We start from the raw sequence: 12811 nt of genomic DNA on the forward strand, positions 1-12811 counted from the left end.
AAAATGGTCAAATATGAATCCCCTGTAACCCAGTGGGCTGGTTGGGCATGAGCTCAGAGCAATTTGTTGCATGATGATGGGGTGTGTTTTGTTCAGTGTTTGGCTCCCCTTTTCTCCATTCTCCTATTTTCTTCATGGAGGAAGGGAGCAGGATAGACTCTGACTTCCAGATCAGGCCTGAGCATGTAAAGAGGGTATTGCCCTTACATGTGCCTGTCAAGTTTGTAGAATCAGGCACCATTGTTACCCAGTTGAAATCCACGCTGGAACAGCCCAGCTAGGTAGTATTGGGGAATGGTCTTCACTGGTTAAGGGTTTTAGTAAAGTTGTGGCCTCTGCATTTAACCATATCGTGGTGTATGTGCCTCCTTGTTTCTGTGTCCATGTCAAATTGTGGTCTGCTTGCATACAGGACTTTCAGTAGCAATCTCTGTAGAAGAGACTAAGGTAAAGAGGAAGTACATGAGAGATAGTAAACTGCTTCTCTTTATAGATGGCTAAATTGTAAAATACGGTAGCCTTTATAAAATAGTATATTGAACCCATGTTCAGAAATTACAAAAAACTACATCCTTGGCTGGAGTAAAATCCAAAGAAGTCTAATGCTCTGATGTTGCCAGATGTTTAATAGTTAAATCATAACTGACTTCTCCTAACCTATGATTCCACTCCTGCTGTAAATAACCCAGAATTCAGGGCATTTTTCAGAAATGGAATAGAAACTGCCAAAAATGCTAGTCGTATCTTCCATTTCTTCCTCACCGCACATTGATGTAATTAACTTTAATTTCATTTAATTATTTATTTAAGAATCATTAGGATCTTTGTTCCTATATTGCAGATAGCTGGTGCTTTATGGTGGTACTTTGTCTCAAAAGGAATTGAGTACTTGGACACAGTATTTTTCATCTTGAGGAAGAAATTTAACCAAATCAGTTTCCTTCATGTCTATCACCATTTCACTATGTTCACCTTGTGGTGGATTGGTATCAAGTGGGTTCCAGGAGGACAAGGTGAGTGAACTGTCTTTTTCTCTTAAGGCAATATAGACATAAGAGTGAGAATCAGCCTATTTGGAATTAATAAAGAAACCAGTATTTCATGGAGTTAACTGAATACTATATGATAAATCTATTCAAACAGCATTGGATCATAGCAGTTACATAAGTGTAACTACCTTCTGTGTGAAATGAGGGGGAGAAAGAACAGAGCTGTAGTTTTATGAATTGCAAAACACTTTACTCACAGGCATCAAATGCAAGACTGAAATTCTGTTTTTACAAATTCCCTCTTTAAAAAAATTGTCACCTTGCTATATGAAGCAGGCAGATACATTTGAAAATTCAAGTTGACAAGTGTCTCTTTAAGGTTGAGCCGTACATGAGGATTTTCAAATGAAATTACAGGGAAATCCTACAGTCCATGGTGACAAAAAAAAGTATTACTGTCTTGCAAGGGGTATCCTACCCTGCAGAGGAAATTACCATGAGTTCTGGCAAGAAAAGACACTCTCTCCTGCATGACAGTAATCCTTTAGGCAATGTTAGCTGTGTAGCAATGTGTGGTTTGCAGTTTGGAATCCTAGGCCATCACTACTTTGCAAATGTATAGTATCTGTTAGAACATGCATGTCTAAAGTGCAACTATTAATTTTTTTTAAAGATTGAAGTATATTTACTATCTAAATAATATTTTTCATAGAATCATAGAACTGGAAGGGACCTCGAGAGGTCATCTAGTCAACTCCGCTGCACTCAAGGCAGGACTAAGTATTACTAGACCATCCCTGACAGGTGTTTGTCCAACTTGCTCTTAAAAATCCCCAATGATGGAGATTCACAACCTCCTAGGCAATTTATTCCAATGCTTAACGACTCTGACAGTTAGGAAGTTTTTCCTAATGTCCAACCTAAACCGCCCTTGCTGCAATTTAAGCCCATTGCTTCTGGTCCCATCCTCAGAGGTTAAGAACAACAATTTTTCTCCCTCCTCCTTGTAACAACCTTTTATGTACTTGAAAACTGTTATCATGTCCCCTCTCAGTCTTCTCTTCTCCAGACTAAACAAACCTAGTTTTTTCAATCTTCCCTCATAGGTCATGTTTTCTAGACCTTTAATCATTTTTGTTGGCTATTCTCTGGACTTTCTCCAATTTGTCCACCTCTTTCCTGAAATGTGACGACCAGAATTGGACACAATACTCCAGTTGACGCCTAATCAGCACGGAGTAGAGCGGAAGAATTACTTCTCGTGTCTTATTTACAATAGTCCTGCTAATATATCCCAGAATGATGTTTGCTTTTTTTGCAACAGCGTTACACTGTTGACTCATATTTAGCTTGTGATCCACTATGACCCCCAGATCCCTTTCCTCAATACTCCTTCCTAGACAGTCATTTCACATTTTGTATGTGTGCGGCTGATTGTTCCTTCTTAAATGGAGAACTTGGCATTTATCCTTATTGAATTTCATCCTATTTACTTCAGACCATTTCTCCAGTTTGTCAAGATCATTTTGAATTTTAATCCTATCCTCTAAAGCACTTGCAGCCCAACCCCTCCCAGCTTGGTATTGTCTGCAAACTTTGTAAGTGTACTCTCTATGCCAGTATTTAAATAATTGATGAAGATACTGAACAGAATCAGACCTAGAACTGATCCCTGCAGGACCCCACTCGTTATGCCCTTCCAGCATGACTGTGAACCACTGACAATTACTCTCTGGGAACAGTTTTCCAACTAGTTTTGCCACCACCTTATAGTAGCTCCATCTAGGTTGTATTTCCTTAGTTTGTTTATGAGAAGGTCATATGCGAGACAGTATCAAAAGCCTTACTAAAGTCAAGATATACCATATCTACCGCTTCCCCCCCATCTACGAGGCTTGTTACCCTGTCAAAGAAAGCTATCAGGTTGGTTTGACACAATTTGTTTTTGACAAATCCATGCTGACTGTTATTTATCACCTTATTATCATCTAGATTTTTGCAAAATGGTTGCTTCATTATTTGCTCCATTATCTTTTCAGGTACAGAAGTTAAGCTGACTGGTCTGTAATTCCCCAGGTTGTCCTTATTTCCCTTTTTATAAATGGGGACTATATTTGCCCTTTTCCAGTCTTCTGGAATGTCTCCCATCTTCCATGACTTTTCAAAGATAATTGTTAATGGCTCAGATATCACCTCAGTCAGCTCCTTGAGTATTCTAGGATGCATTTCATCAGGCCCTGGTGATTTGAAGACATCTAACTTGTCTAAGTAATGTTTGACTTGCTCTTTCCCTATTTTAGACTCTGATCCTACCTCATTTTCACTGGCATTCATTATGTTAGACGTCCAATCGCCACCAACCTTCTTGGTGAAAAACGAAATAAAGAAGTTATTAAGCACTTCTGCCATGTCCACATTTTCTATTTATTTTCTTTCCCCCCTTATTAAGTAATGGGCCCACTCTGTTCTTGGTCTTCCTCTTGCTTCTAATATATTTGTAGAATGTTTTCTTTTTTTCCTTTTATGTCCCTAGCTAGTTTGATCTTGTTTTGTGCTTTGGCTTTTCTAATTTTGTCCCTACATACTCGGGTTATTTGTTTATATTCATCCTTTGTAATTTGACCAGGTTTCCACTTTTTGTAGGACTCTTTTGAGTTTTAGATCACTGAAGATCTCCTGGTTAAGCCAGGGTGGTCTCTTGCTATACTTCCTGTCTTTCCTACTCAGTGGGATAGTTTGCTCTTGTGCCCTTAATAATGTCTCTTTGAAAAACTGCCAACTGTCTTCAATTGTTTTTCCCCTTAGACTTGCTTCCCATTGGATTTTACCTATCAACTCCCTGAGTTTGCTAAAGTCTGCCTTCTTGAAATCCATTGTCTTTATTGTGCTGTTCTCCCTCGTACCATTCCTTAGAATCATAAACTCTACCATTTCATGATCACTTTCACCCAAGTTGCCTTCCACTTTCAAATTCTCAACCAGTTCCTCCCTATTTGTCAAAATCAAATCTAGAACAGCCTCTCCTGCTGTTGCATCCTATCAAACAGTGCTTTCTACTGAAGAGTTTTCAGGCCAAGATTTTCAAGAGTGAGTGCCTAAAGTTTGACATTCAAGTCCATATTTTAAGGGCTTGTCTACACATATTCCTGGTGAACTCCATATTTGCGGTGCTACTTCTGGTTAGGGTTAACCCACAGGAACAAGGCACTCTTATTCTGAAATAAGAGTGTCCACAAATGGAGTTGTTCCCAATTAAGTCCATCGATACTTAAGTCCTTAGACACCTATGTAAGTGGTTCTGGTTTTCAGGAGACTGTAATTCATTGATGTTAATGGATGTTGCTGGGTGCTCAGTTGTTTTGAAAATCATTCTATGTATTTGGGTGCCTAATTTTAGCCATCCGTAGATGGCAATATTAGCCTAAATGTAAAGAATTATTAAATGTTAAGGGCAATCCTGAAATATCAGTGCTATTGTTTTAAAGTTAATTTTTTTAACAATAGATTGTTAAAAGTGGTGTATTGCATGTTGCAAACACCCATATAACTTTGCTCATGTGAGTAGTCCCATTGAAGTTAGTGGGACTACTCACATGACCAAGTCACTTAATTTTGGTACATGTTTATAGGCTCAAGCCTACATAGTCAAACCTGTCTAATGGACAAAAGATGTGGATTTCAACTTAAGTTCAGTTTTTATGCATATTACTATTAGTGCTGACAATACATACAAGATTTTAAGTACAAAATGTGCCAATTTTATTTTTACTGTGTAATACAAAAAAATAGAGGTAACTTTTTGGTTTTCATGTTTAAAAATAACACTTTGTTGTTGTTTTGTCTGAACAGCTTTTTTTGGAGCCCAAATGAATTCTTTTATTCATGTTGTTATGTACATGTACTATGGATTAGCTGCCTGTGGCCCTAAATTTCAGAAATATCTGTGGTGGAAACGATACTTGACCATATTACAATTGGTAAGTAAAATCTCTCTCTCTCTCTCTCTCTCTCTCTCCCCCTGTCAAACTAAAGGTGTACCAGCCAAGCACGAGGCTGGATGGCTGTCACTTATTCACAGATCAAGTCAGAAGCTGATGTATTTCTAGAAGTGCAATGGACTTTTGAAATAATTACACATAAAATTGCTCTTTGATTATTCTTTAAAACAGTCAAAATATGCAATTAGCCAATAATAGTAATTAAACTGTTATTTTGCTTTTGCAAAATAATCAAATCTGTATCAGTTTGATTATAGTGGCATGACAGAAATAATGAACACCTGATTACCAGAAGGCAGTTATACCATGAAACTATTCTGTGCCCTTAACGTAATCTCTTATTTCAAAGGAAAAGACAATCACTGTAAAGTTCGATATTTAATCTTCTTATTTACACAGCAGCACCTGCTAGTGCAGACTGTAGTTAAGGGTCTGATGATGTTTCCATTTGTTCTTTTTACATTTTTAAATGAATTTTAGTGTTAGTGAAACAGCATTGGTGATTGAAGAATGTATTTCAAACCTCAGAGCAGGTGCAACACACAAAGTGATGACAGTTTCCTAATGGTGCCCTACTGAGCTATTTCAACTCTGAACTACCAGGGATCTCCTCTAAGGGGGGAGAGCCTCCAGGTCTATTCATTTTCTGGTTTCTCAGACTGTCAACAAGAGTGTCCTTTGGTTCCAGCTGTGAATTATGGGTTTTGTGTTGTGTGAACAAAAATCCATAATGTGCTAGATTGAGTCCACTTACTCTTTCCACATAAACTACCAAACAGCAGCCAAGAGGTAATGACTTGCAATCACTGTTGGGCTGTGGCATATAATGGGGTAAGCGATAAGCAGTCACTCCCATTTTCATTTTTTAATGTCACAGATCAAAGATTTTTCTTAGATAATTTCTTCTTTGCCCAAACTTTGTCTTTTCCCCTGTACATGATGATAGCATGTATGGTATTAAATTATGATCTACATGCTGTGTTTTATAATAAATCTTTTAAAATATATAGACCAAAGGTTGTATATTATATGCTACTTTTTACAGTAAGTACCCGTGCGCCAATCCACGTCCATATTTTTTTTTAATCGTGGGGCCTCAGAACAGAAAAGTAATTCTGTATTCCTTATCAGCTTCAAAATGTAGGCTTGAGTTAACTGGCAGATGTAAAATTTAAAAGGTTTTTTCCTGTTGTTTTTATAGGCCTTGTCTATGCACAAACTTGCACCAAAATAACGGAATCAGTTTTAATACGCACCTTTTGTTAATTCAGTGCAAGTCTGTGTGTGGACACTTTGAATTCAGTCAGAATAGAATATTTGTATTCTGAAAGACATGTCCACAAGCAGACTTGCACTGAAACAACAGACTGTTTAAATTAAGACTCATTTAATTTGTTATTTCAGTGTGAGGTTGTAGGTAGAGCAGCCCTTAGCCAGGCCTTTACAATAGTTGTCTCTGTATGGTAAATAAAAATAGTGGTTGGAGCTGAGGGAAAGGAAGAGCTTTTTAAAATAATTTTATTAAATTTTGAAAGAATTATTTGTAAGCATTGAAGGCTTGACCTTCCTCAGCAGTAGAGGGAGGGAATAGTAGGGAGTGCAGCCACCTTTGGCAACAGGGTTTGGAGGGTATCAGAAGTTGAGGTGCCCATGTTTATAATCAGCATATGCATACATTGTTTTGAGACCAGAGTTCTGGTTCCTAGAGTACTGAGATTTGTATAGCTGCTGTGCAGCTTTTCATGATCTCGGGGGGGATAGCTCAGTGGTTTGAGCATTGGCCTACTGAACCCAGGGTTGTAAGTTCAATCCTTGAGGGGGCCATTTAGGGATGTGGGGCAAAAATCTGTCTGGGGATTGGTTCCGCCTTGAGCAGGGTTTTAGACTAGATGACCTCCTGAGGTCCCTTCCAACCCTGATAGTCTATGATTCTATGACAGATACTGTAAAGGAACAGCAGTCTAATCTCTAGTAACTTACTTAAAATGCTGTGAATGTAAATGTATTACTACTGTTTGTATTTGTTAGTGTAGAGAAATATTGCAATTATATATTACTTACGTAAACCATGAATTGTGTTTTTCTTTATAATGAATACATTATTGTATTTTCAATAAAAGTTGGTATAGTCAAACCTAATATAGCATCAAATGGTTTATTATGCAATATTTTATTTTTTTCAGATTCAGTTCCACGTGACTCTTGGCCACACAGCCATGTCTATTTATATCGACTGTCCCTTCCCTAAATGGATGCACTGGGGTGTAATGATCTATGCCGTCACCTTTATTTTCTTGTTTGGTAACTTCTACTATCGGACATATAAAATGCCCAAGGAACCCATTAAGAATGGCAAAATATTGAATGGTGCTGTTGCAAACGGTGTAAACAAACTAGAAAACAATCTAGTGGTGGAAAATGGAAAAAAGCAGAAAAAGGAAAAAGCAAAAGGAGAGTAACTTATCCAGGCCTTAACCATTGCTGGCAGTGGGGAACCTCCAGTTTGGTTTAAAAAGAAAAAGGAAAAAAAAAGAAACACAATGTACCAATTAACCCTTAGGTTACTGAAGAGCTAGAACACAGATATTTTCATTATTTATGAAGATTGTTTTAACAAAAATACTTCAAGTTAAGTTTCTGTTGTAATTATGTAATTATCAAGCATTTGATGATCTCTGTGTAAACTTTTAGATTGCTGGTGCTGGTGAATGTAAGAAAGAATTGCAGTAAATAACATGTTTTAGCAGTCCAAAGGTTAATATTACCAATGATCCAATGATTTGTTGAAGCCCACATTTCTATGTGGAAAAAGGCAGCTTTTGAATATTTCTGTTTCTGCCAGAAATTTATTAAATTCCAAATTATGATGTTGTATGTTTTTATCTGAAAATACAAACTCTCTTATCATTAATTAGAGATATCTCAAGACACAGTTATGTTTATATGCTGAACAGAATCTGTTGACTTATCAGACTCTCCTTGTTTTGATTTAGTGTCTGCTACAATGTTTCTTCTATTGTGGAAATATACCTACCTCTTAATCTGCTGAAAAGAACATTTAACATTAAATAACTTTAATTTCTGAAATATGGAGTCTTCTAATATAAATATCAGTTAATGCTAATTGGAGAAAGAAATTGCTTTTCTGAAAAAATACATTTTCACCTGTTTTGTAGAATTATCATCTGTCCCTTTCAATGCAAGCTTGGAATGGTATTTTGGATGTGATTAAATGGGGAGAAAACTTTAAAAAAATATATTTATATGAAACAAAGTACATCTCATAGCCTAAAATAATCCATCTGATGTAAGGTTATTCTACCTTGTCCCCCACCTGCATTAAACCCATGGTGCTAACTCTTACAACACTCAGAATGATTGTGTGGTGTTATGGTGAGGGGGAACATACTGTAGAACTTAATCCTTCTTTTGCAAATGCTACGTGCGTTCGACGCCAGTCATGTTTAAATAGAAAACAGGCACACTTCATCAGGAGAGAGAATCTGCCGTTAAAGTATGTCTTTACAGCAAATACATTGTAGGTATATTCTGGAAATATCTACCCATCAGTTGGTCTTGCATCTTAGTATTTTGATGATTGTAGACTACACATCTGGTATTGTTTGCAGGCCACTGCCTAATGCAAATGATAGAGGTAGATTGGCTGGCATTCCTCCAATAGTGCTGGCTCTTGTCAGTCTAAGTTACAGGGTTGCTCTGCCTATCATTCCTTAGTCAAAAAAGCTATAAGAAGACAAAGCCTTTTTATATAGCACTTCACAAAGATTAATCTTTCCTTCTGTGAGGAAAGCATGGCAGTATTTCTTATTCCTTTTCTGTTTAGATGGATACTGAGGCATGGAGAATTGTCACTTGTTCCAGCTCACAATGAATATGATGGGACTGGGACTCGAAAGTAGGGCTCTTAACTCCTAGTTCTCTGGTTAGATCCCAAGAGCTGTCCTGCTGGTTCCCAGATACGTTTCTGACATTTGTGGTTAAAAACAGGTGCATCACTAGTCAGCTCTCTTAGACTGAGGAAATGGTACAATTTTTAAAGTAAAGAATTTATAAGAAGCTCTGTATGTAGAAGTTAAAATATCCAACACAATTTAAAAATTTTAAGTTATCCATCCACCCTATAATAAACAATAGGCAAACAAAACCAACACCTCTTCTGTTACTATGTTTCTGTCCTTCCCCATTTTACTAAAAACTCTCTCTGTATCCAAATACCAAGATAGGAATGCAAGGAAGAAAACTTGAGGACATAGCCTGTAGTTCTGGAAATGAGGATTAAATTGGAAGTCAGTTCTTCAGTAGTAAGCCCTCTTCTTACCCCCAAGCAGAATACATGACCGGGTACTGGATGGCTAGAGCATAGGGGCTTTATTGCACTGGAACTGCATTAATTATCCTATTGGCTTAGTCTTGATGCTTTCCAAAAAAAACTCTGGATTTGTACAAATGTATATTTCTGTGTAATGATAGTCATAAAGCATGTGGGAGGGGAAAAGGGTCGAGGTCTTTCTCAAACAAATCTGCATGTATTCTCCCTACTTCTAGTAAACTAGCATTTTGGCTTGGATGTTTTTATTTCCTTTCTTTTTAAGCCAAATTAAATAAAGTGATGCATACATGTAACATCTTCTGGCTCCTAAAGAGCCTCTCGAGAAATGTTCTGGTACAGGTTCAGTTATCTCTCTGCCACATCTTTGAAATAAAAATTTCATCTTGCATGTTGACCAGTATTTGGGAACCAAATTCCCACTTACTGTATGCATCGAAAGTGCACATAAGGATAAAAACAGCTGAAGCCTATGGCAGGAAGTTAGGCAAATCTTACATTGGAATTTTGGGTCTATGACTTTGGAATTCTGGGTCAGCTGGTGATTGTAAATGGGGAGCTTGCTGGTGGTAAAACTACATTCTGAGTGAATCCAGGTGCAGGCACAGCTCTTATGTCAGCTGGGCTCACAGGCAAAGCCAGTTATAGAGATCTTTCCTGGCACACTGCTATATGTAGCGTTTACCAACATTGTCACTGAGGTAGCATTGAGCCTGCAGCATCCGTCCTCTGCTACAGGGTTTTCCTTGATCCAGTTCTTGTCTATTGATGCCCGTATGATTCAGTCCTACTTTGAGCCGGAGTATGATGTCTCTTATTGGTGGAGCGTTCTGCAGTTTGACGAATGGCATAGCATGGCTGTGAGTGGAATACTTCTACTTTCTTTCTATTCCTTCCTGTGTCTGAGAAGCCAGAGCTGCAGAACACAGCCAAAGTTGACATTTTGCAGTTCATCCTCTCTCCTCAGGTTTGAGGCAGTAATGCACATGTATGCACTGCTAGAAACTCACTGTCTTGCCCATTCTGTGCCTTGCCTGATTGTCCATGGCACCTCAGAATTTGGCTCCAGATGTAGACAAAGTAGAATGCATGTGAAAATACGTGTACAGATACACAAAATTAAAACTTAAGTGCTGAAAATTTGTATAGTGAATTATTTTTTTGCTATTCACTTTTTATATAATCATGACTCTATTTAACCATTTGACAACTAGGACTTTTCCATTGAAAGGAATTTCTTTCCTAAGAAATTTTGAAACCTTTGGACCAATCAGCTGTCATACCACTTGTACCTGACCCCACACATATCTCCTCAACCCTATTTCCCATAGTGAAACTTCATCTCTTGATAACTTAATTTTTTTTAAAGCAAACTAGGATTTATATATGTTCTTAACAGGTACTCCCAATTTGAGAAGTAACTGATAAATTTTAAATAGGACGTTTGGGTGCTTCTAGGGATTAACCACCAAAACCAAGCTGCTTTCACTGATTATAGCTTGATGCCAGGCATTTCAAATGTGAATGGCATTTGTTGGTCATTTTAGGCATAGGCTTCTGGGAACCTCACAGTGCCCCTTGTTCAAATGTAAAACAGCAGATTGAGGGATGTGATCATTCCTCTCTATTCAACATTGGTGAGGCCTCATCTGGAGTACTGTGTCCAGTTTTGAGCCCCGAACTACAAGAAGGATGTGGAAAAATTGGAAAGAGTCCAGCGGAGGGCAACAAAAATGATTAGGGGGCTGGAGCACATGACTTATGAGGCGAGGCTGAGGGAACTGGGATTGTTTAGTCTGCAGAAGAGAGGAATGATGGGGGATTTGATAGCTGCTTTCAACTACCTGAAAGGGGGTTCCAAAGAGGATGGATCTAGACTGTTCTCAGTGGTACCAGATGACAGAACAAGGAGTAATGCTCTCCACGGCCACTGGGGGGGGGAAGGCAAGTGGGGCAATTTGCCCCGGGCCCCACAGGGGCCCTCACGAGAATATAGTATTCTATAGTATTGCAACTTTTTTTATGGAAGGGGCCCCTGAAATTGCTTTGCCCCGGGCCCCCTGAATCCTCTGGGCAGCCCTGATGGTCTCAAGTTGCAGTGGGGGAGGTTTAGGTTGGATATTAGGAAAACCTTTTTCACTAGGAGGGTGGTGAAGCACTGGAATGCATTACCTAGGGAGGTGGTGGAATCTCCTTCCTTAGAGGTTTTTAAGGTCAGGCTTGACAAAGCCCTGGCTGGGATGATTTAGTTGGGAATTGGTCCTCCTTTGAGCAGGGGGTTGGACTAGATGACCTCCCGAGGTCCCTTCCAACCCTGATATTCTATGAAAATAAATATGGATGTCTCAAATGCACATTAATTGGGGGATCATTGTCATCCATACCTACAGACATCACATGTCATGCATGCTCTGATAGCTGACCAATGACTCCATTCGATGGTAGAGAGCATTTTAAGAAAACTACACGGTTAATGGGATAAGGGAAAAGTCTTCCTCAGAATAAGCTTCTAGTACATCTGGCAACCATGTGCTCGAAGTTGGGAATGGATACAGGTTTACAGGCCCCAATTCTGCAAAGATTTGTGAACATGCTTAGTTTTATTCACCTTTACCAACTTCAGTGGGATTGCTCATGGTGTGTAAAGTTAAACCAGGCATTGCTTTGGTGCAATAACTTGTAAATAAAAGCTTGTAATTTGGCATGTTGCAATTTGGATGGAAGGGAGATTTATTACTGGATGTCTTGAATCAGTTGCAAGCACAAGCAATGAAAATCTAGAAGGGGGGAGAAGTAGCAAGTCATCTCTGACTTCTAGTCACCCAGCAATGTGGTGCCAGAATTAATCGGACAAATTTTCTGCTAGTATAAGCTCTTGAAATTCCACTAAAGTCAATGGAGTTGTGCTCATTTACATCAGCAGAGAATTTGGTCCAATTACTTCAGTTTCCAAAGAATGAAAAAATACTTGCTTTCTGTGTGTTTGTTTTATTTGCCAATAATGCATGTAAATAGAACTAATGAGTGGTTAGGGAGGCTTCTTGTGCATAGGATGCTTTGCTTTTGTAAACATTAAAATAAAATTTATTTTTCCTGCTGCTCAGGAGTTCATTGGTTATGATTTTCATATAGATAGGTTTTTTCTCTCAGTGTCCCACTTGGCTTTGTAAAACTTGTCAACTCTAATTGCATCACTCCCTTTGTTCTAAAGTAACTTGTCACACAGCACAGTACTTCACAGGGAACATTTTTCAGGCACATTCTTCCACTTTATGATTTGGGGGATTTTCTACACCAAACTTGGGTCTGAGCAGATTAGTCCCGAGGCTTTGGAGTCCTAGTCAGGGAACTGAAAACTTAGTGAAGAATTTGGCTTCAACTTAGATTCTGTGGACCCCATAGATGTCTGAGAGGTTGTACAGTGTGCAAGTCAGTGCCATATGTGGTCCTAAATGTCAGCTTAGGCCAGCAGAAGC

At 38.5% G+C, this 12811-nt stretch overlaps 1 protein-coding gene across 1 annotated transcript in view; it reads left to right on the forward strand.

Annotated features, from left to right (window-relative positions):
• Nucleotides 1–12438, forward strand: part of ELOVL4 (ELOVL fatty acid elongase 4) — a 59809-nt gene extending 47371 nt beyond the window's left edge. The window contains exons 4-6 of the mRNA XM_054024284.1: nt 842–1013; nt 4839–4966; nt 7171–12438. Of these exons, the coding sequence (XP_053880259.1) occupies nt 842–1013; nt 4839–4966; nt 7171–7446 (576 nt within the window). The 3' untranslated portion in view covers nt 7447–12438. The remainder of the gene's footprint in view (nt 1–841; nt 1014–4838; nt 4967–7170) is intronic.
• The last annotated feature ends 373 nt before the right edge of the window (nt 12439–12811 follow it).

This window comes from Malaclemys terrapin, chromosome 3, assembly GCF_027887155.1.
Source record: "Malaclemys terrapin pileata isolate rMalTer1 chromosome 3, rMalTer1.hap1, whole genome shotgun sequence".
NCBI lineage: Eukaryota > Metazoa > Chordata > Testudines > Emydidae > Malaclemys > Malaclemys terrapin.